At 46.3% G+C, this 21,870-nt stretch overlaps 2 protein-coding genes across 6 annotated transcripts in view; one reads left to right on the top strand and one right to left on the bottom strand.

Moving 5' to 3' along the window:
* Positions 1-7,331, top strand: part of COL4A6 (collagen type IV alpha 6 chain) — a 159,656-nt gene extending 152,325 nt beyond the window's left edge. The window contains exons 38-45 of the mRNA XM_067722692.1: positions 234-350; positions 681-842; positions 1,031-1,129; positions 2,382-2,528; positions 3,272-3,388; positions 3,974-4,165; positions 4,877-5,163; positions 5,716-7,331. Of these exons, the coding sequence (XP_067578793.1) occupies positions 234-350; positions 681-842; positions 1,031-1,129; positions 2,382-2,528; positions 3,272-3,388; positions 3,974-4,165; positions 4,877-5,163; positions 5,716-5,976 (1,382 nt within the window). The 3' untranslated portion in view covers positions 5,977-7,331. The remainder of the gene's footprint in view (positions 1-233; positions 351-680; positions 843-1,030; positions 1,130-2,381; positions 2,529-3,271; positions 3,389-3,973; positions 4,166-4,876; positions 5,164-5,715) is intronic.
* Positions 7,332-8,443: 1,112 nt separating this feature from the next.
* ATG4A (autophagy related 4A cysteine peptidase) overlaps positions 8,444-21,870 on the bottom strand; it is a 66,658-nt gene continuing 53,231 nt past the window's right edge. For 4 of the 5 annotated variants that reach the window (XM_067723135.1, XM_067723138.1, XM_067723139.1 and 1 more), the window contains 4 exons: positions 20,561-20,706; positions 19,095-19,151; positions 17,562-17,670; positions 8,444-9,470 (listed from right to left, as the gene is read on the bottom strand). In XM_067723135.1, coding sequence (XP_067579236.1) covers positions 9,400-9,470; positions 17,562-17,670; positions 19,095-19,151; positions 20,561-20,706 — 383 coding nt within the window. In that variant the 3' untranslated portion in view covers positions 8,444-9,399. The remainder of the gene's footprint in view (positions 9,471-17,561; positions 17,671-19,094; positions 19,152-20,560; positions 20,707-21,870) is intronic. The other variant, XM_067723137.1, reaches the window with a different exon arrangement.

Genomic DNA, 21,870 nt, shown 5'->3' on the forward strand with positions numbered 1-21,870 from the left:
TTCAATGCAGCGCCTGCTGCGAGCGAGGAGTCTCTGAGCCCCTGCCAGCTGCACTGGGCCGATGGCTGCCAACGGAGGAGAAAGGGAGAAGAGCCCTCTGCTGGCCTCAGCTGGTCTGGCTCCTACCCTAAGGGCTTCCATTTTCTTGTGTGAACTTCCGTTTTCTCTGAGAGAGCCTGGCCCTCTCTTAGCCACACAAAGCCCCTGCAGCCCCTTTTATTTATTCTTTGCAGGTTTCCCAGGTCTCCAGGGCCCTGCTGGTCTCCCTGGTGCCCCAGGTCTCTCCTTGCCCTCAGTCATAGCAGGACAACCTGGCGACCCCGGGCGACCAGGCCTAGATGGAGAACAAGGTAAAGTCAGGAAGCCCAAAGAGGGCTGGCCATCACCTTTTGTCTGGAGTTTGGGGAGGGCCTGTCTACAGTCCAGCCCCATCCCCACTGCTGGACCTGCATGGGCCTGTGAGGCCCCACGTCCCTCCTCCCGCAGGGGCACAGGGGGTTGGAATGGGCTGCATTTTGCTAAAAGGGTTTGGGAAGGTCTGGGCACTGGGGCCCCACAGAAGGCAAGGGAACATTATCTGCCCTGGGAATAGCCTTTGGCTTCCTATCAGTCCCAAGGCTTTCAGCAATGGCCGCTTCCTCTTCCCTCTGCCCTCATCCCTCTTCCGATCTTATCCCTAGGCCGACCAGGCCCCCCGGGGCCCCCAGGACCCCCTGGGCCATCTTCGGATCAAGGCGACCCGGGAGACCCTGGCTTCCCTGGAATTCCTGGCCCTCAAGGGCCCAAGGGAGACCAAGGAATTCCAGGTTTCTCTGGCCTCCCTGGAGAGCTAGGACTGAAAGGTATGACTGCGCGGCTGCCTGCTGGGTCCTTTCCCACTCCACTGTCAGATATGGCCCCTTCCTGCAGCCCTGTGAAGAGAGACCAGCTGTTGATGCTTTTCCTGCCCTCGCCTCTGCTTAGTCTCAACCCCACCACCACCAGCACCACCGTGCCAGGCCCTGACTTGCTTTCCTTTGGACTTTGCCAGGCATGAGAGGTGAGCCTGGCTTCATGGGGACTCCAGGCAAAGTTGGGCCACCTGGAGACCCAGGACTTCCGGGGATGAAGGGGAAGGCAGGGCCAAGAGGTGAGTTGAGAGCATGTGCCAGGCTGATCCTGAGCTCAGGGGAGGGGTTGGGGCGTATCATTCCTTCAGGAGTCACTGCTAAGCACGCCAAGAAAGCCTGAATGGCTGAAGCAGCTGGATCAAGCTCCTCCAGGGAGGGAGTTTCTCCACCTTGGAGATACCTCTGCCTCCATCAGCTCCCAGGACTGAAGGCCATTGCCGCTTTGCCACCACGGATCTTGCCACTGACCTCCCCTCTCTGCATTGTTTCTGCATTTGCGGTCACTGCGTTTGCACTCAGATCACCACTCACCCATTTGCTGAATCTAGAAATGAAGAACCATCCTTTCTGTCCTTTATCACCACTCCCCTCACACACACATCCAATCCATTAGCAAGCCCTGAGGGCTGTGTCTCCTATAAACGTGCCTTGCATCTGCCCCCCTCTCATCACCTCCACCTCTACCACTGAGGTCCAAGGCACCAACATTTCTCACGTGGACCACTGCGGTGACTGCTAACTGGTCTCCCTGCTTCCATTATTCACCTCCCCCAACAATCATTTCTCTATACAGTGGTCAGAGAGGTCTTATAAAAACAGAAATCATTCATGGGCGTCCCATGGCATAAGAATTAACTATGGCCATGAAGCCCTCTGTGATGCCTCCCTCTCCATCCTCATTACCAGCCCTTCCCCTTTGCTGTTCACTGTGCTTTTGTCACACTAGCCTCTTTCAGTTATCCAGTTATCCTGTCAGGCCGCAGGGCCTTTGCACATGCTAGTCCTACTTCTGGAACACTCTCCCCCACCCCCCAGCTTGTTCTAATGCTTTAATGGTCTCAGCTTAAGTGTCACTGCTTGTAAGAGGCCACTTATAACTCTCTCTAAAGCAGGTTCTCCACCCCATAGCCCTCTCCGCTCCCTCCCACTGTCCGTGCACTGTCCATTTCCTTTATAGCACTTCTTACAATTTGCAGTAAGATTAATGGTTTTTGTCAGGTTATGCATTTTTCATCTTTATCACCAGACCATCGTCTCATAAAGGTCTTACTCACTGCTCTATCCCCTGATCTACCAGGCTCTGGCACATAGTAGGCCCTCAAATACTTTTTCATTGAATTCATAAGCAAATTGGCTTGTTTGGCTTCTATTAGTAGGCCAGCTGGCTGGGTTTGGGGTCTCGGCTGTGATGCCAGCTGAACCTCCGGGAGCCCACCCTGGCCACCTCCTTTGCCTCCGCTTGACATTTCCGTTTCTCCCACGTGCCCACAGGCTTATCTGGCCCCCGAGGCGCTCCTGGACAAACACCAATTGCAGAAGCCATCGAGGCTCCTCCTGGACCCATGGGTCTAACAGGCATCGATGGCATCCCTGGCCTCATGGGGGACCCTGGGGCCCAAGGCCCTGGAGGCCTACAAGGTGAGGAGGGCGCCAGAGAAAGGGGACTTCGCGGGGAGCTGAGATGGCTTTGGCTGGGAGGCTGAAGCAACTGGCTGGGAACCCCGGCTCCAAGGGGGCACCTTCATGGAGCGTTTCCTCGGCTCCTTCACAAAGCTTCCAAGCTTCTCACCAGGAAGGAGGGGACCAGCAGGGCCAGCAGTTGTACTTGGCTTCAGAGAATGAAGCACACGGAACGAAGTGCTCTGTGTGGGCAGAGCACAGCAGCTAATCCAGACAGCTCGTCCCTCGCTAACGCGCTGCTGCGGGAAGGAGGGAGCGTGGTGGGGGGACAGAGAGCAACGGAGAAAGCCCAGGGCTGGGGGACGGAAAACCCGGCTTCCAATCCCAGTTTTGCCCCGGCCGGAGTAAGCTAGCAGTCTCTCTGGACCTCGGTGTCCTCATTTCTGACATGGGACCCCAGCAGTTGCCCTGCATCCTCCCTAGCATTGCTGGGAAGATGAGAGGAAGGGAGGGGGACATGGGTGTGAAGGAGCTCAGAAGGGCTAAGTTCAGAGTGAGGTCCCGGGGCTGAGCTGCCTGGACGTGAACTAAGGACTAGCCCAGGAGGCTCAGTCCTGAGCTCAGCGTGCACTCCAGGGTGATGGCCAGTTCGCCCTCTCCTGGTGAGTCCTGGGCATGACACACGAGTCCCCTTTCTCCGAGGAAGGCTCCTCCAGACACTGCACATTGAGTACCCCGCTGTGGGCCTTCTCTCCTGGCAGGCTTCAAAGGTTTACCTGGCATCCCCGGCAAAGACGGCCCCAATGGACTCCCTGGCCCACCTGGGGCTCTTGGTGATCCTGGTCTCCCTGGACTGCAAGGCCCTCCAGGATTTGAAGGTCTGGCAATGTCGGCACTAGGGGGCAGAGGGCTTCTGTAAGGGTTTGAGGCTTGAGGGTGAGTCAAAATCTCGAATCGTGGAATTAGGAAACTGGGCAGTAAAGCTTGATACTACTAGCAGGCTGGAAAACTGGGCTCGAATCTGTTCACTCCATTCTGAGCCTGTGAAGGATTAGAGCCCTACATTCCAGAAGGCAAAGGACTGTTCCACAGAGTTCTCTGGGTTCTCTTCCAACTCTTAAGAGCTATAACTCTATACTATAGCGTGGCCCCCTGCCCTGCACACCTCGTCTTCTACCCAGGGATTCTGACGTGGATGGAAGGGGGGTGGTTCAAGGGAGAAGAGAATCTGAGATAAGACATGGCTGCTCTGCTACTTACCTTCCATTTTATATCAGAGACGGCAAATCAGTTGTCCTGAGTAGAGAACAGTCCTGAAGCTTGCTGGGAAAGTGCCGCGATTGTTAGCCACGTCTGTCGGGCAGGAGAGGAGGGAGTGATTTTTGCCTCGCTAACCCTGGCTCTGCTTTTTCACTGCCTCTGATTCAGCGGGTCCTTGGTTATCTCTGCTCTCTCCATCTCAGGAGCTCCAGGGAAGCCGGGGCCCTTCGGGAGGGCTGGAATGCCTGGGCAGAGCGTGAGAGTGGGCTACACCTTGGTGAAGCACAGCCAGTCAGAACAGGTGCCCCTGTGCCCTGTCGGGATGAGCCAGCTGTGGGTCGGTTATAGCCTGCTGTTCGTGGAGGGGCAGGAGAAAGCCCACAACCAGGACCTGGGTAGGTACCGGCTCGCACATCCAGCCCTGGCCCTCTGTCCCCACAAGGACCAGGAGCCACACTCCTCGCTCCTCCCAACCCTTGGTGGGCCCATGTTGGGTAGTGGGTTACAAGCACCAGCTCTGGAGTCAGGCAGATCTGGGTTCAAACCCCAGCTCTGCCGCTCACTCTGGACACGTTATTCAGCCTAAGCTTCCGCCTCCTTCTCAGTGGAACAAGCCTAATGCTAGTACTTGTCCCATAGGGTAGGCTAAGGATTACGGGAATCACCCATGTAAAATGCTTAGAACAACGTTTGACACGTATTAAGCATCCATTAAATGTTAGCGATCAGTAGTAGTAATAATAATACGACCTGCCGGCAACAATGATTACCCAAGAATTAATTGAATTGTCTTCAGGTGTGTGTTTCAGCGAACCACAGTCTCACTCTATTAAATGCTGATTTGACAAAGCAGACTAATTAGGGAGTCATCATTCAGTTTCTAAAAAGATTCTTTTCATTATCAAACTTCCCTGGTGCATAGAAAATAGACTTCAGTGTGTGTACAGTGGTCCGGGATAGGAAGGAAAGGCGTCCCTGCTCTGCTACAAGCAGTTGGATATGAACCCAAACCACCATCTAGTCCAGCTGTAGTGGCTCCAGGGACGATCGCAGCCCTGCCCCTCAGCCAGAACTTACCTGCCCCTGCCCACCTTCTCTCCTTGCAGGGTTTGCTGGCTCCTGCCTGCCCCGCTTCAGCACCATGCCCTTCATCTACTGCAACATCAACGAAGTGTGCCACTATGCCCGGCGCAACGATAAATCCTACTGGCTCTCCACCACCGCGCCCATCCCCATGATGCCCGTCGGCCAGACGCAGATTCCCCCGTACATCAGCCGCTGCTCTGTGTGTGAGGCGCCCTCACAAGCCATTGCTGTGCACAGCCAGGACATCACCATCCCGCAGTGCCCCGTGGGCTGGCGCAGCCTCTGGATTGGGTACTCCTTCCTCATGGTAAGGTCCCGCACCGCCCTCTCCACCAGGAGGAAGGCCGAGGGCGGGGAGCGCTGGGAGGGAAATTCTGAAATCGAGTGCTGAGGGAGCCATGGTCTAACGGCCTGTGGACTATTCCGTGCTCTCTCCCTTCTCTGGAGCACACCGCCAAGGGCTTGGGGCAGACGGAGGGCTCTGAGAAGAACTGCATGCTGAGCCCTGTTGGCGGTTTCCTTAATTCAGCCTTTCTCAGATTTGTCAGTGGAAATGTTCGGGGGGCACCTAACACACCCTGGACTCGGCGGGACGGCAGCAGTTTGGGAAATACTGGCTGGGATGCAGCCGCAGCCCAGGAGCCGTGGGTTAGGAGGGCCCTAGAGAGCTTGGAGGGGGCGCTCCTGGCTCTGAGGCTGAGACAAGGGAGGACGAGCGCCCCCCGTCCTAAAACATAGCTATTGGTCCGCTGGCCAGACAGGGGGGGGCTGAGCCGAGAGACCAGAGCTGAGAGACGGAGCAGCGGAGTCCATCACCTCCCAAGGTGACCAGTTCACAGCCACCGCCCATCTGTTTCAGCACACGGCCGCCGGCGCTGAGGGCGGGGGCCAGTCCCTGGTCTCCCCTGGCTCCTGCCTAGAGGATTTCCGAGCCACTCCTTTCATCGAGTGCAGTGGTGCCCGCGGCACCTGCCACTACTTTGCCAACAAGTACAGTTTCTGGCTGACGACGGTGGAAGAGAGGGAGCAGTTTGGGGAGGAGCCGGTATCTGAGACGCTGAAAGCCGGGCAGCTCCACACCCGGGTCAGCCGCTGCCAGGTGTGTATGAAAAGCGTGTAGGGTGGCACCTGCCACTCTGCCCCTTGCCCTCCCCTGCCCCGCACAACGGTCACCTCACAAACCTGAACGGTCTGAAGAAGGAAGGCCAAGCCCTTTTGCCCATCTGTCAAGTTGTACATTGGAGTCTCGTTTGGGCTGGACTACTGGACACTGGTCACCTCCACCCTCAGGCCCCATGGGTGAGCCCACCCTGCTGAGATCTGCTGTCCCATTTCGGTGCTACAGTTTGTGTGACTCTTCTTGGCTACCTCAGAAAGAACTGCTGGGCCACCACTTTCTTAGAATGCTAGCTTTCCTCACTCTCTTGATCAGAAAGCTCTTCGTGAGAGCTAAAGGAGTCATTTCATTATGTCCAGAGGTCACCGCACATCATTTGGCTTAAACTAGAACCCAGTGTCTCCACGTGAAAAAAATTTCTCTGGCTCAACATTATGGATGGCTCAAGCCCGCACAGGGCAAGCTCTCACCTCTTCCCAGAGACCCACTGTGTCTAGGCAGGCAGCAGAGCTGGAATAAGATGCCAGCCAGTGTCCCGGGGTGAGCTCTGACCCCTTCGAGAGTCAGCACGACTGGGCCCCAGACTGCTTAGGGACACTGGAAGACCAGCAGCCGAGAGGTGCCCAGGAACTTCACATGGTCGTAGACAAGTCACTTCCTCCTTGCCGGCTCCCTCCCCAGCCACAGGCAGCAGACTTGGCCTGGTTCAGAGTAGAGCAGAGGATGCACCAGATGTGGTCAGACCCATAAAGGGAAATGAGAACCGCAGCCCTTCCTCCCGGACCGGGGGGAGAGGGGAGGATGGGTAAGGAGGTGTGAATTTTGCTTTTGACTCCAGGAACAAAAAGGAAAATCCCTTGTCCCAATTTCTCAGAAGCCCCTGTTTATTCCAAATGCCATACAGATGTGTGCAGTGTGGCAACTCGACACTGCAGTGTTGGTTCCTTTGCATTTTGAGGCTGTGAGAGACTTTCCATTAAAATGTCCATCCAGTTGTTCTTTCACAGGTAGCCTGTTAAACCATTCTGATATGTTTTTAAAGCCTCATAAAAATCTAGTACAGTCCTCTCTTTAGCAGTTAGCAGACCCAAAGCAAGCCTGAGTAGACTGTAAAGTATATTCTGTTTAGGGGGATTTGTTTTAACCATTTCCTTTAATTATCAGTTTCCCAGAACACTTAGCTATGTTGACATGAGGCAATTCCTTCCAGGTGATTCTGTTTCCTTAAATATTATGTAAACTGTGCCAACACAGACAAAGCATAATCAGTATAACCTGAACTATTGTTAACTTCACCTCCTCAGTAATAAGGATGGTGTCAGCTTTGTACATTGCAAATAAAAGGAATCCAATATGAACATTTGACTCCTTTGACATTCTTTCTTTGATGAAAACTTTTCTAAAGTCCATCTCACTGAAATTCATAAGCCCCCCTCAGAGCCAAGGGGGTTCCTGTCACTGCAAGTCGAGCTTTATAACAAAACAAACACTGAGACACGGAAAAATACAATTGAAGTCAAGGGTCGATAATGTCTTCCAACAGGCAACAAATCCACACCATGCTTCAAGATAAGCCTACAACTGTCTTTAGCCCCATCACACGCTAGAGTTCAAGAAAGGAATTTCCATGTTTCTGGGGCCTCAGGATCATTTATAGATAAATCAAAAGTAGAGAAATTTTAGGGCCTCCCTGGTGGCGCAGTGGTTGAGAGTCCGCCTGCCGATGCAGGGGACACGGGTTCGTGCCCTGGTCCGGGAATATCCCACGTGCCGCGGAGCGGCTGGGCCTGTGAGCCATGGCTGCTGAGCCTGTGCGTCCGGAGCCTGTGCTCCGCAACGGGAGAGGCCGTAACAGTGAGAGGTCCGCATACCGCCAAAAAAAAAAAAAATGGAGAGAAATTTTAGTCATTAAAATCAAATCTAAGATATATGTGCATATATTTGTATATGCATAAAATATATCCTCTGGAAGGTTAAAGAAGAAATTAATAACATTGGGAGTGTTCAGGAAAGAGAACTGACCTGTGGGAGGGAGAGACATTTCACTGAATACCATTTTGCACCTTTCGAATTCTGAACCGCTGGAATATATTATCTACTGGAAAAGAAAAAAATGGAATCTAAGGAAACAAGTGTTCAAATATTCCTAAATATACCACACCAAAAAACCCACCTTGGTTTGGTGCTAGCTTTCAAACCGCAGTTGCTGGCCTTCCTGGGGGCTTGGTTGAGCATGGAGGTGAAATGCATAGGTTAAGAAGACAAGGAGAGGAAAAGGGGAAGATAGCACTGGGACACGAGGTGCATCCACACAAGAGAGTGGTTAGCAAAGCCAATTTGACGAATATGAGCTTTCAAATTTAGTATGTTGCTTGCTAGTCCTGAAATGGTTTGGAATTGTATTTGATGCACAGATTAATGTCACCACATGAATAATTATTTCCAGTTATGACTGTCAAGCAAAATGGAGTCAAATTCAAACACAATTTTTAATTTCCCAAACAAAAATCAACAATTTAAGTCAGTGATTAGCAAACTACAGCCTGTGGGCTAAATCCAGCCCTCTGCCTGTTTTTGTAAATAAAGTTTTATTGGATTACGGCCAGGCTCATGTGCATGCACATTGTCTATGGCTGTCTTGGGGTTTCACCAGCAGAGATGAGGAGCTGTGACAGACACTATGTGGTCTTCAGAGCCTAAAACATTTCCTATCTGACCCTTGACAGAAAAAGTCTGCAGACCCCTGATTTAAATGATAATGATTTAAGGACAGGGTGACCATCTGACAAAAGTATCAGTAAAGATGGGGACAGTGACGCATCAAATAGTTAAGGTTCTCGCAAATGGGAAGGAGATCAATAAGTATACATTTGATGTAATGTCTTTGACACACTTTTTGAGATCAATTATAATTATTTAAACACATGTTCAAATAATTTAACAAGAACTTTTTTTCCCTGATACGATTATCACTTTATTATTAGAGCAAGAGAACAGGTTGCTTCTTAGTATTTAGCCCAGAGAGGTCTAACCTGAAAGGGTGAAGAAGCACAGGGTAACCATCTCTCATCTGCTGGTGCTGGAAGCAAGGTGGGAGTTGCTGTCTATCTTCCAGACATCCACCTCCTCATTTCAGTAGCTGAAGATTCGCTGTGGCCATGTAAGAAGCTGGGAAGTGCAAGAGACGACTCCTAATCTTTCTGCTCCTAGATTCCATGATTGTTTTAGTTCTTTCTGGGGAAGGGGTATATTGTTCACTTGTGTGTTTTTTTCTGAGAAAAGGTGATTGGCTCAGTCATGATTGCTATCAAGTTTGTATGCTGTTGGCATATCAGGCACTTGCTGACTAGAAAAGTTTTTTGTGATGAATTCATGTTCTTCTGGTGCCAGATGGAAGACAGATCTCCAAGGTGAGTTCCCACTATTCTATATGCTCAGAATCTCGAAATCTTCCTCCAGGTCAAACTCCTCTAGTTGTTCAGTAGAGTCGATGAATTCTATCACAATACAGAAAAGAGGAAGAAAAAAGCTTGACACTTTGTCTCAAGCGGTCAATAAGTTACTCAGTAGTTAAGACCATGCATTTTTTTTTTCTTTTGCGTTATGCGGGCCTCTCACTGTTGTGGCCTCTCTCGTTGCGGAGCACAGGCTCCGACGCGCAGGCTCAGTGGCCATGGCTCATGGGCCCAGCCGCTCCACGGCATGTGGGATCTTCCCAGACCGGGACACGAACCCGTGTCCCCTGCATCGGCAGGCGGACTCTCAACCACTGCGCCACCAGGGAAGCCCCAAGACCATGCATTTTTAATTGCTTTGCTACAGAAAAGTTTGTGTAGAGGAGACTTATAGGTGGGACCACTGCTGAGTATTAGCAATTCTCTATAAAGAATCAAAATAGGTTTAAGGGCCAAGATGTGGGAGTAGAAAGACCCTGAGCTCATCTGCTCTCATGAGCACACCAAAATAACAACTATCTGCAGAATAACCATTGATGAAAAAGACTGGAACCTACCAGAAATGATCTTCTACAACTAAAGTCATAAAGAAGGATCCACAACATGACGGGTAGGAGGGGCAGACTCGCGATATAATCAAATCCCATACCCCCAGGGTGGGCGACCCACAAACTGGAGAATAATTATATCACAGAAGTTCTCCCACAGGAGTGAGAGTTCTGAGCCCCACATCAGGCTCCCCAGCCTGGGGGTCTGGCACTGGGGGGAGGAGCCCCCAGAGCAGTTGGCTTTGAAGGCCAGTGGGGCTTTACTGCAGGAACCCCACAGGACTGGGGGAAATACAGACTACACTCTTAAAGGGCACACACAAAAATCTCATGTGCACTGGGACCCAGGACAAAAGCAGTGATTTGATAGGAGCCTAGGCCAGACCTATCTGCTGGGCCTGGAGACTCTCCTGGAGAGGCGGGGGGGGGGGTGGCTGAAGCTCACCCGGGGCACATACACCCTGGTGGCAGACATACTGGGGAACATTCAACTACATGAACACTCCTGGTGGCCGACATGTTGGATCATTAGTGCCAAGACCTGGCCCCACCCGACAGCCTATAGGCTCCAGTGCTGGGACACCTCAGGCCAAACAACCAATTGGGCAGAGACACAGCCCCACCCATCAGCAGACAGGCTGCCTAAAGAAGTCCTGACCCACGGCCTCCAGACAAGCCCCTAGACATGGCCCTGCCCATCTGAGGGCCAAGACCCAGCTCCACGCACCAGTGGGCAGGCCCTGGCCCCTCCCACAAGGAATCCTGAACAAGACTCTAAAGCAGGCTCACCCACCAGGGGGCAGACACCAGAAGCAAGAAAACTACAATCCCACAACACAGGCCAGAGACCCTATCCTGGGACCAGCTGGCCCCTGACCCTGCCAACTAGCAGGCCACTGCAACCTCAGGGACACCCAAGACCCCATACCCAACTGTATCAGAAACCAGCCCCCCCTTACCAGTGATCTGAAATGAGCTCTGGGATCCCTGGGCCCAGGAGCCACACTCCAGGAAGCAGCTCTGCCTGCCAGTAATCCAGCACTAACCCCTGCCAGTAGTTGGGCAACAGCCCCAGAGGCTTCAGGACCCTGACTCCGGCCACCAGCGAGCCAGCACTAGCTCCAGGGCCCCCTTGGATTCCACAACCAGCCACCTCGTGACCAGGCCCCACTAAATAGCAACCAGCAGCATCTGCACAAGGCAGGGCCTGGCAACCAACCAGACTAGAAGCCAACTAAGCCTAGCAGACCACCCACATAGTCAGCCCACCACAACAGAAGGAACCAAACAGCCCTCTTAGGGGGAACACCTAGAGCATATAGCTTGGGTGACAAGAGAGGAGTGCACTGCTGGAACACATAGGATGCCTCCTACAGAGGGCCACTTCTCCAAGGTTGAGAAACATAACTAACCTACCACAGACATAAAAATACAGATAGCAACTTAGACAAAATGAGGCGGCAGAGGAATAGGTTCCAGACAAAGGAACAAGATAAAACCCCAGAAAAAGAACGAAGTGAAGTGGAGATAGGCAATCTACCCAAGAAAGAGTTCAGAGTAATGGTCGTAAAGATGATCAAAGAACTCGGGAGGAGAATGGATGCACAGAATGAGAAGCTAGTTTTTAACAAAGAGAAAATACAAAGAACAACCAAACAGAGATGGAGAGTACAATGACCGAAATGAAAAATACACTAGAAGGAATCAATAGTAGACCAAATGATACAGAAGAATGCACCAGTGTGCAGGAAGACAGAGTAATGGAAACCACTGCAGCTGAACAGAAAAAAGAGAAAAAGAATGAAAAGAAATGAGGACAGTTTAAGAGATCTCTGGGACAACACCAAGTGCACTAATATTTGCATTATAGGGGTCCCAGAAGAAGAGAGAGACAAAGGGCCTGAGAAAATATTTGAAGAGATAATAGCTAAAAACTTCCCTAACCTGGGAAAGGAAACAGGCACCCAAGTCCAAGAAGCACAGAGTCCCATATAGGATGAACGCAAAGAGAAACACACCAAGACACACCGTAATCAAACTTACAAAAATTAAAGATAAAGAGAGAATACTAAAAGCATCAAGAGAAAAGCAACAAATAATATACAAGGGAACTCCCATAAGACTATCAGCTGATTTTTCAGCAGAAACTCTGCAGGCCAGAAGGGAGTGACACAGTATATTTAAAGTGATGAAAAGGAAAAACCTACAACCAAGAATACTCTACCCAGCAAGGCTCTCCTTAAGAGAAACCAAAAGCTTTACAGACAAGCAAAAGCTCAACGAATTCAGCACCACCAAACCAGCTTTACAATAAATATTAAAGGAACTTCTCTGGGTGAAAAAGAAAAGGCCACAACCAGAAACAAGAAAATTATAAAATGAAAAAGCTCACTAGTAAAGACAAATAAAGGTAGTATATAATACACAGACAAAACTAGTAGGGAGGTTAAAAGACAAAACTTGTAAAGTCAGCTGTATCCACAATAAGCAGTTAAAGGATACAGAAAACAATCAGATGTAAAATATGATATCAAAAACTGTAATCGTGAGCGGAGGAGAGTACAAATACAGGGTATTTAAAATGCACTTGAAATTAAGAGATCAGCAACTTAAACAATCACATTTATATAGAGACTGTTAAACAAAAACCTCATAGTAACTGCAAACCAAAAACCTATAATAGATATACACACAAAAAAGAAAAAGGAATCCAAACATAACACTAAAGGTAGTTATCAAATCACAAGAGAAGAGAACAAAAGAAGAAAAGGGAATAAAAGACCTATAAAAACAAATCCAAAACAATTAACAAAATGGCAATAAGAACATACATATCTATAATTACCTTAAACGTAAATGGATTAAATGCTCCAACCAAAAGACATAGACTGGCTGAATGGATACAAAAACAAGACCTGTATATATGCTGCCTACAAGAGACTCACTTCAGATCTAGAGACACATACAGACTGAAGGTAAGGGGATAGAAAAAGGTATTCCATGCAAATGGAAATCAAAAGAAAGCCAAAGTAGCAATACTCATATCAGACAAAATAGACTTTAAAATAAAGACTGTTACAGGAGACAAAGAAGGACACCACATAATGATCAAGGGACCAATCCAAGAAGAGGATATAACAATTGTAAATATATATGCACCCAACATAGGAGCACCTCAATATACAAGGTAAATATTAACAGATATAAAAGGAGAAATTGACAGTAGCACAATAATAGTAGGGGACTTTAACACCCCACTCACATCAATGGATGGATCATCCAGACAGAATATCAATAAGTAAACACAGGTCTTAAATAACACATTAGACTAAATGAACTTGATACTTGTAGAGCATTCCATCCGAAAGCGGCAGAATACACATTATTTTCAAGTGCACATGGAACATTCTCCAGGATAGATTACATGCCAGGCCATAAAACAAGCCTTGGTAAATTTAAGAAAACTGAAGTCATATCAAGCATCTTTTCTAACCACAACACTATGAGATTAGGAATCAACTACAAAAAAAAAAAAAAACTGCAAAAAACACAAACATGTGGAGGCTAAACAATATGCTACTAAACAACCAATGGATCACTGAAGAAATCAAAGATGAAATTAAAATATACCTAGAGACAAATGAAAATGAAAACATGATGATCCAAAACCTATGGGATGCAGCAAAAGCAGTTCTAAGAAGGAAGTTTATAGCGATAGAAGCTTACCTCAGGAAACAAGAAAAATCTCAAACAACATAACCTGACACCTAAAACAGGTTAGAGAAAGAAGAACAAACAAAACCCCAAGTTAGTAGAAGGAAAGAAATCATTAAGGTCAGAGCAGAAATAAAATAGAGACTAAAGAAACAATAGAAGTAAATGAAACGACGAGCTGGTTCTTTGAAAAACAAAATTGATAAACCTTTAGCCAAACTCATCAAGAAAAAAAGGGAGAGGGCCCAAATCAATAAAATCAGAAGTGAAAAAAGAGAAGCTAAAACCAACACCACAGAAATACGAAGGATCATAAGAAACTACTATGAGCAACTATACGGCAATAAAATGAACAGCCTAGAAGAAATGGAAAAATTCTTAGAAAGGTACTATCTCCCAAGACTGAACCAGGAAGAAATAGAAACTATGAACAGACCAATTACCAGTACTGAAATTGAATCAGTAATTTAAAAACTCCCCACAAACAAAAGACCAGGACCAGATGGCATCACAGATGAATTCTACCAAACATTTAGACAAGAGTTAACAGCTATCCTTCTCAAACTATTCCAAAAAAGTGCAGAGGAAGGAACACTTCCAAACTCATTCCATGAGGCCACTATCACCCAGATACCAAAACAGAACAAAGATATCTCAAAAAATAAGAAAATTACAGGCCAATATCACTGATGAACATAGATGCAAAAATCCTCAACAAAATACTAAAAACTGACTCCAACAAAAAACTGACTCCAACAATGTATTATAAGGATCACACACCATGATCAAGTGGGATTTATCCCAGGGATGCAAGGATTTTTCAATATCTTCAAATCAATGTGATACACCACATTAACAAATTGAAGAATAAAAACCATACGATCATCTCAATAGATACAGAAAAAGCTTTTGATTAAAGTCAACATCAATTTATGATAAAAACTCTCCAGAAAGTGGGCATAGAAGAAACATACCTTAACATAATAAAGCCCATATATGACAAACTCACAGCTAAACATCTTACTCAACAGTAAGAAGCTGAAAGCATTCCCTCTAATATCAGGAAGAAGACAAGGATGTCCACTCTCACCACTTTTACTCAACATAGTTTTGGCAATCCAAGCCACAGCAATCAGAGAAGAAAAAGAAATAAAAGGAATCCAAATTGGAAAGAAAGAAGTAAAACGGTCACTGCTTGCAGATGACACGATACTATACACAGAAAATCCTAAAGATGCCACCAGAAAACTACTAAAGCTCATCAATGAATATGGTATAGTTGCAGGGTACAAGATTAATATACAGAAATCTGTTGCATTTCTATACACTAACAATGAACTATCAGAAAGAGAAATTAAGGAAACAATCCCACTTACTATCACATCAAAAAGAATAAAATACCTAGGAATCAACCTACCTAAGGAGGCAAAAGACCGGTACTCCAAAAACTATAAGACACTGATGAAAGAAACTGAAGATGACACAAACAGATGGAAAGATATGCCATGTTCTTGGATTGGAAGAATTAATATTGCTAAAGAGACCATACTACCCAAGGCAATCTACAGATTCAATGCAATCCCTATCAAATTACCAATGGCATTTTTCACAAAACTAGAACAAACATTTTTACAATTTGTATGGAAACACAAAAGACTACAAATAGCCAAAGCCATCTTGAGAAAGAAAAACAAATCTGGAGGAATCAAGCTTCCTGACTTCAGACTATACTACAAAGCTACAGTCATCAAAACAGCATGGTACTGGCACAAAAACAGATGCATAGATCAATGGAACAGGATAGAAAGCCCAGAAATAAACCCATGCACTTATCATCAATTAATCTACGACAAAGCAGGCAAGAATATACAGTGGAGAAAAGACAGTCTCTTCAATAAATGGCGCTGGGAAAATTGGACAGCTACATGTAAAAGAATGAAATCAGAATATTCTCTAACACCATATCCAAAAATAAACTCAAAATGGATTTGAGTATATGGATTAAAGACCTAAATGTAAGACCAGATACTATAAAACTCCCAGCAGAAAACATTGGCAGAGCATTCCTTGACATAAATTGCAGCAATATTTTTTTGGATCCGTCTCCTAGAGTAATGGAAACAAAAGCAAAAATAAACAAATGGGCCCTAATTAAACTTGAAAACATTTGCACAGCAAAGGAAATCATTTTAAAAAATGAAAAGACAGCCTATGGACTGGGAGAAAATATTTGCAAATGATGTGACGGACAAGGGATTAATTTTCAAATACACAAACAGCTCATACAGCTCAATAGCAAAAAAACAAACAACCCAATCAAAAAATAGGCAGAAGACCTATATAGACATTTCTCCAAAGAAGACATACAAATGGCCAACAGGCCCATGAAAAGATGCTCAACATCACTAATTATTAGAGAAATGCAAATCAAAACTACAATGATGTATCACCTCACACCAGTTAGAATGGGCATCATCAAAAAGTCTACGAATAATAAATGCTGGAGAGGGTGTGGAGAAAAGGGAACCCTCTTACACTGTTGCTGGGAATGGAAATTGGTGTGGCCACTATGGAGAACAGTAATGGAGGCTCCTTAAAAAACTAAAATAGAACTACCACATGACCCAGCAATTCCACTCCTGGGCATATATCCCGAAAAGACAAAAACTCTAATTTGAAAAGATACATGTACCCCAATGTTCATGGCAGCACTATTTACAATAGCCAAGACATGGAAGCAACCTAAATGCCCATCTACAGGTGAATGGGTAAAGAAGATGTGAGATACACACACACACACACACACACACACACACACACACACAATGGAATATTACTCAGCCATAAAAAATAATGAAATAATGCCATTTGCAGCAACATGGATGGACCTAGAGATTATCACACTAAGTGAGGTAAGTCAGAGAAAGGTAAATACCATATGATATCACTTATATGTGGAATCTAAAAAAATTATACAAATGAACTTATTTACAAAACAGAAACAGACTCACAGACATAGAAAACAAATTTATGGTTACCAAAAGGAAAGGGGCGGGGAGGGATAAATTAGGAGTTTGGGGTTAACAGATACATACTACTATATATAAAATAGATAAACAAGGACCTACTATATAGCACAGGGAACTATATTTAATATCTTATAATAACCTATAATGGAAAAGAAACTGAAAAAGTACATATATAACTGAATCTCTTACTGTACACCTGAAACTAACACAACATTGTAAATCAACTATACTTCAATTAAAAAAAAAAGAATCAAACTAACTGGACTTGTTACACAGTCCTAATCAAAGTGATGAAGTTGAGGCTCTGTGAGACCTTCAAGGTACCTTTTGAATTACCCATGGCCTCTGATTTGTCTTCTGAACCAGACCATGAAAAAAAGAAATTCTAGTCATTTTGATTTTGTATGGAACTTTTACACGGAGCTCATTTTTTTTTACTATCATTCTTTGAAATTGGTAAATATTAGTTCATCAGAAGAAGCACCATTCCTTGATCAGTGCAGCTGAGTAGAAATTTTTCATTTCCACAGAAAACATGACGCACAATTGCTTCTGTCTCATAAAACAACTGCTAGGCCTTCCCTGGTGGCACAGTGGTTGAGAGTCCGCCTGCCGATGCAGGGGACACGGGTTCGTGCCCCGGTCCGGGAAGATACCACATGCCGTGGAGCGGCTAGGCCCATGAGCTGTGGCCGCTGAGCCTGCGCGTCCGGAGCCTGTGCTCCGCAACGGGAGAGGCCACAACAGTGAGAGACCCGAGTACAGCAAAAAAAAAAAAAAAAACAAAAAGCAACTGCTATCCATGGGTCTGCTGGCCAGAGAGCTTCTGAACAACAGCTTACCTGCCCCCGTGGTTGTCACTTCTGGCTTGGCTGGAGGAACAAAGGGAGGCCAGTGTGATGGATGTTTCTGAACTAATTCAAACATCCTTAAATTTTCCTTTAGAATTTCCTGAGGAGACATAGAAACAGTTGTAAACACTGCAGAGTCACTACATATCTGCCCAGTTGGCAGTATATGACTCCAAACCCTAAGAGAGTGGCCTGGCTGTTGAAAGGTGAAAGCAAAGGCTTAGCAAATACACCCATCCTCTACTTGACCCGTCTGAAGACCCAGCTCTCTTCAATTCTAGATACTGTTGGCCAGGAAGGAAGGACGCTGGAGGGAGGATCTGATGGAAGGCCAGTACTCACTGCCCATGCTCCATCATGAGGTCTTACGCCAGTTGCATGGGACCAACTCAATTTAGGGGTGAGATGTTCCTGAAGTGTTGGCTCCAAAGAAATGTTGGTTAGTCAAGTTAAATCTGCCCCCAAAGAATATTGGTACATGTTGGCATGGTTTCAGTTTCAATCCAAGATGTATGATATATGTCCTAATTTAAATAGCATAGTCTTATCAGAAAATTTTCTTTCTAACGTTAAATGTGATATACAGTTTTGTGGCATTCTGAAATGTAAGTAATGCCTTTAGAAAATAATTCTCCATTATGTCTCAGCCAATTATTAACTGCGGTTTCAGATTCAGCTGGGGACTTTAGTGTTAATTATTTGTTCACCTGCGAAGAAAAATCTTCCCTCCTTACACTTACAAGAGGCTCTGAGATCCCATCTCTCCAACCCCTCTGTTTTGCAGATAAGAGAACATGATGTCTCCTGCCACCCCATCCAGGGCTCTTTAAACTACTCCCTATGATCTCCCCTCATTCTTTCAATAAGAGTTGATCAATATCTTCCACATAATTGGCATGTGTTAGAAGCAAAGGATGAGGGAGGCAGATACAAAAGTTGTGAGCCAGCAAAATGATAAATACCCTCTGACATAAAATGCCAAAAAGAAAGAATAACTTGCTTTCGTATTTACACAGATTTCTGCAAACTGTGTTTGCTTTAAGTGGCAGTGTGCCTATATTTTATATAAATAAGACAGTTAATAGAAAGGCAAGCCCCTTAAACCATAATGGAACACATTAAACTGTAAATGGACACGAAACAAATAGAAAAGTAGTTTGGCTTCTTCAACCATCTCAGTGTTACAAACAGAGTAAGGAAGAATTTAGGCTGAGCTATATGAAATTGGCATTTTTAAGTTAAAATGGTAGAATATTAGTTGAATATTTCATTGACTCACGGGCTCAATGAGATGGAACATTCAGTAGTTAAAAATATCGCTCACCTGACACACTAAGCATATTGCAAACCAAAGTTTTCCTTTAGTTTCCCCAAAGTTATGTACAATTCCCCACATCCTAGTTTCTTTCTTTTGCAATAAAGTCATATCAGGCTGGATTTATGTTACTATGAAAAACCATCTTGAAAAGGAATTATATTGAATAACACTTGTTTTTTAAGACTAAGAAAAACATACATCTTTACCTTCTGAACAAGGCTACACCAGCTATCAAAGTCTTTTTCTTCTTTGCAGAAAAATCCCTTGGGGGAAAGCAAAAGAAGACAACTTAGAACTGGTCAGGGGCACCCAGGCAGGCCCTTTGTATTGCAAGATGGAGCCATTGGCCCGGAGTTGTGAAGTAGGATGTGGGCCACTTCCTTTGGATGTGTCCTCCCAGCAACAAGGAGGAAGAGTGTCTGAGCTTATCTCTCTTCTAGATCAGTGCCTCACTTGGACACACACATCTGCTCATTCATCTTCATATTTTCTCTCTCTCTCTGCCTCTTTCTCTTATTCTGTCCCTTTCCCTTTTACCCTGTCCCTTTCTCTCCCTTCACACGGTGAGATATAGTAACTTGAAAACCAATCTCCAAAGCACAGGGTTACTTCCATTACATTCAGTGCACAAATATACCTACGTATAAAAAATGATCCGTTAAAACCAGCAAACAAAAGCCAAATAGTACTTTTAGCTAGAGGCATTACTTAACAAGGTGGCTTTGACCTTAAGGAAATTATCTTTTAGAATAAAGAGGTGGTGGTGTGATGAATTGGGAGATTGGCATTGATATATATATATACACTAATGTGTATAAAATGGATAACTAATGAGAACCCGCTGTATAAAAAATCAAATCAAATAAAATTCAAAAAAAAAAAGTCAGGGACGTCCCTGGTGGTTAAAAAAAAAAAAAAGGAATAAAGAGAACCATCAGCCTCCTTCCCCATCCTCAGAACCATCCTACAGCACTAAAAGAATGGTCCAAAACAAGAGGAGGACTCTGTCAGCTCTCCATCACTGGCCCTCCAACAATCGGGTTAAACTGGTAGAGAGGATGCAGACAGACCTCAGAACAACTGGCTACTTCCCAGGCAGCTGTCCCTTCCATGTGTGGACGGCAGTCATATTTCCAGCAGGGGAAAGCCTGCAGCTTCCTGGATTGTGTGCCCAGAGGAATGGACATTGTCCACCCAGGAGGTCTTGCCTCCTTATCCCTCCTTCCCTATGTCTCACCTTATTCCCGGTGCCCGGATAGCAATATTTAGAGGGCAAGAAGGAAAAGGGGGAAAGATGGTAACACTGGTCGTGACTAACATTTCTAGAATGCTTACAACACGCCAGGCACTGTGCTATGTGCCTTACACATAGTGTACTCATACAGCCATGCAAGGAAGGAACTACCGTTTTGCCCACTGGAGAGATGAGAAGGCCAAAGCTCAGAAAAGTTAAGGGACTCCCCCTAAGTCCATGGCTGGTAAGCGGCTTCGATCCTAACTCGGCTTCAGGGCCCATTCCTTCCCCACTACACCACACGACACTACCTCTCGTGGGGGTGGGGAGCGAACATTCTTTTGCCGCCCTACCTAACAACCTGGATAACTTCCAGGAAGCCAAACTGTGATAGGGCAGCGTTGTGTCTCTTGGGCCACCCAACCTTCAGATACCCACCAATGCTACGGAAGGATCCAAGTTCAGGATGTTCATTCGCTGTGGAGGTTGCAGACAATGGAAAGTCTGGTCGTCAACCGTTCCGTTCTCCTCAGTGTCAACAAAGGTCTGGGTTGTGTGAGGGTCCAGGAAAATGAGCTCATCACCTGTTTTGAATGAGACATGCTTAACCTTCGAAGAACCACCGGCCCTGGCCACACTGCTGTCCTTGGGATGAGGCGCTCTGGTTGTCCTAACCCCTCCCTTGGTGACAATGAGAATGAGATGACAGAAAGCCTGAAGGAAGGTGACCATGCTTGAAGGAAGCCACCCACGCCCAAAGCCAATCATTCAATGCGAAGACTTGCCCTAGCATTTATATCTCCTCAAAGCCCAAGTCCAAAAGTGGAAAGGCACAGGTTTGGGGAAAGGGAGGAATGAGCGACCACAGATGACATGGCGGGCTCGGTGAGCAGCAGTAGCCATGAGTCCAGGTGCCATCAGGGAGCTTCCTGACCCTTTCAACACTGGAAAGCCTCTTGCTCTAGACCATTGGTTCTTAGACCTATGGTCAAAGAGCACATCTGGGAAGGAAAAAGGCCTTGGCCTCCAAAGGAAATGGGAATGCTGACTCTGCCATGGGTGAGACACCAGGGAGCTGACTTCTGGTCTTGATTCGCTAGCAAGTTAGTCATTGTTAGCAAGTCAGTAATTCCTGTCAGAAAGCACTGCCTTGGTCACAGTAATATCAGTACACATACGCCTTGCTGGGAAAACTCACTTTGAGATTGGTCGACCGTTACAAATTGGAGAAAAATGCTGCTTCATTAAATTGAAAAAGTCTAGCCCAATAATGATCTGGGGGGAGTATGGGATAATAAAATCTCTACTTTTATCTAATGTTCAAAGGGTTGAGAGTCCCTCTAACGCTCATCAGCAGCACACCGAGTAGGCTGACGTACCTAAGGGGTCACCCCAACCTCGCTGTCCAGGCCTGAGAACCATCTGGGCCTCTGTGTTCTAGACTGGGTTAAGCAAGCAAAGAGAGAGATCTGCCTGAGGCAGGAGGATGGGGTGGGAAGGGACACCCCGAAGACACTCTCTGGAATGGCACCCAGGATTCTTCTGCGTACATCTAAGTGCTTCTGTTGGCAAAGAGTGTTTCTGATGTCTGATGCCAAGTTTAACTTATCTCTGTCGCAGACCTAGGACAAACCACTTCACTCTGTCTTAATTTTCTTGCTTTTAAACTGGGGTCACTGGGTCTGTTCCAGTTACCTCACAGGGTATTATCAGAATGAGAAGATCTCACCTCTGTGAACTGCTTAAAA

The sequence above is a fragment of the Pseudorca crassidens genome, chromosome X (genome assembly GCF_039906515.1).
Source record: "Pseudorca crassidens isolate mPseCra1 chromosome X, mPseCra1.hap1, whole genome shotgun sequence".
In the NCBI taxonomy this organism is placed as follows: domain Eukaryota; kingdom Metazoa; phylum Chordata; class Mammalia; order Artiodactyla; family Delphinidae; genus Pseudorca; species Pseudorca crassidens.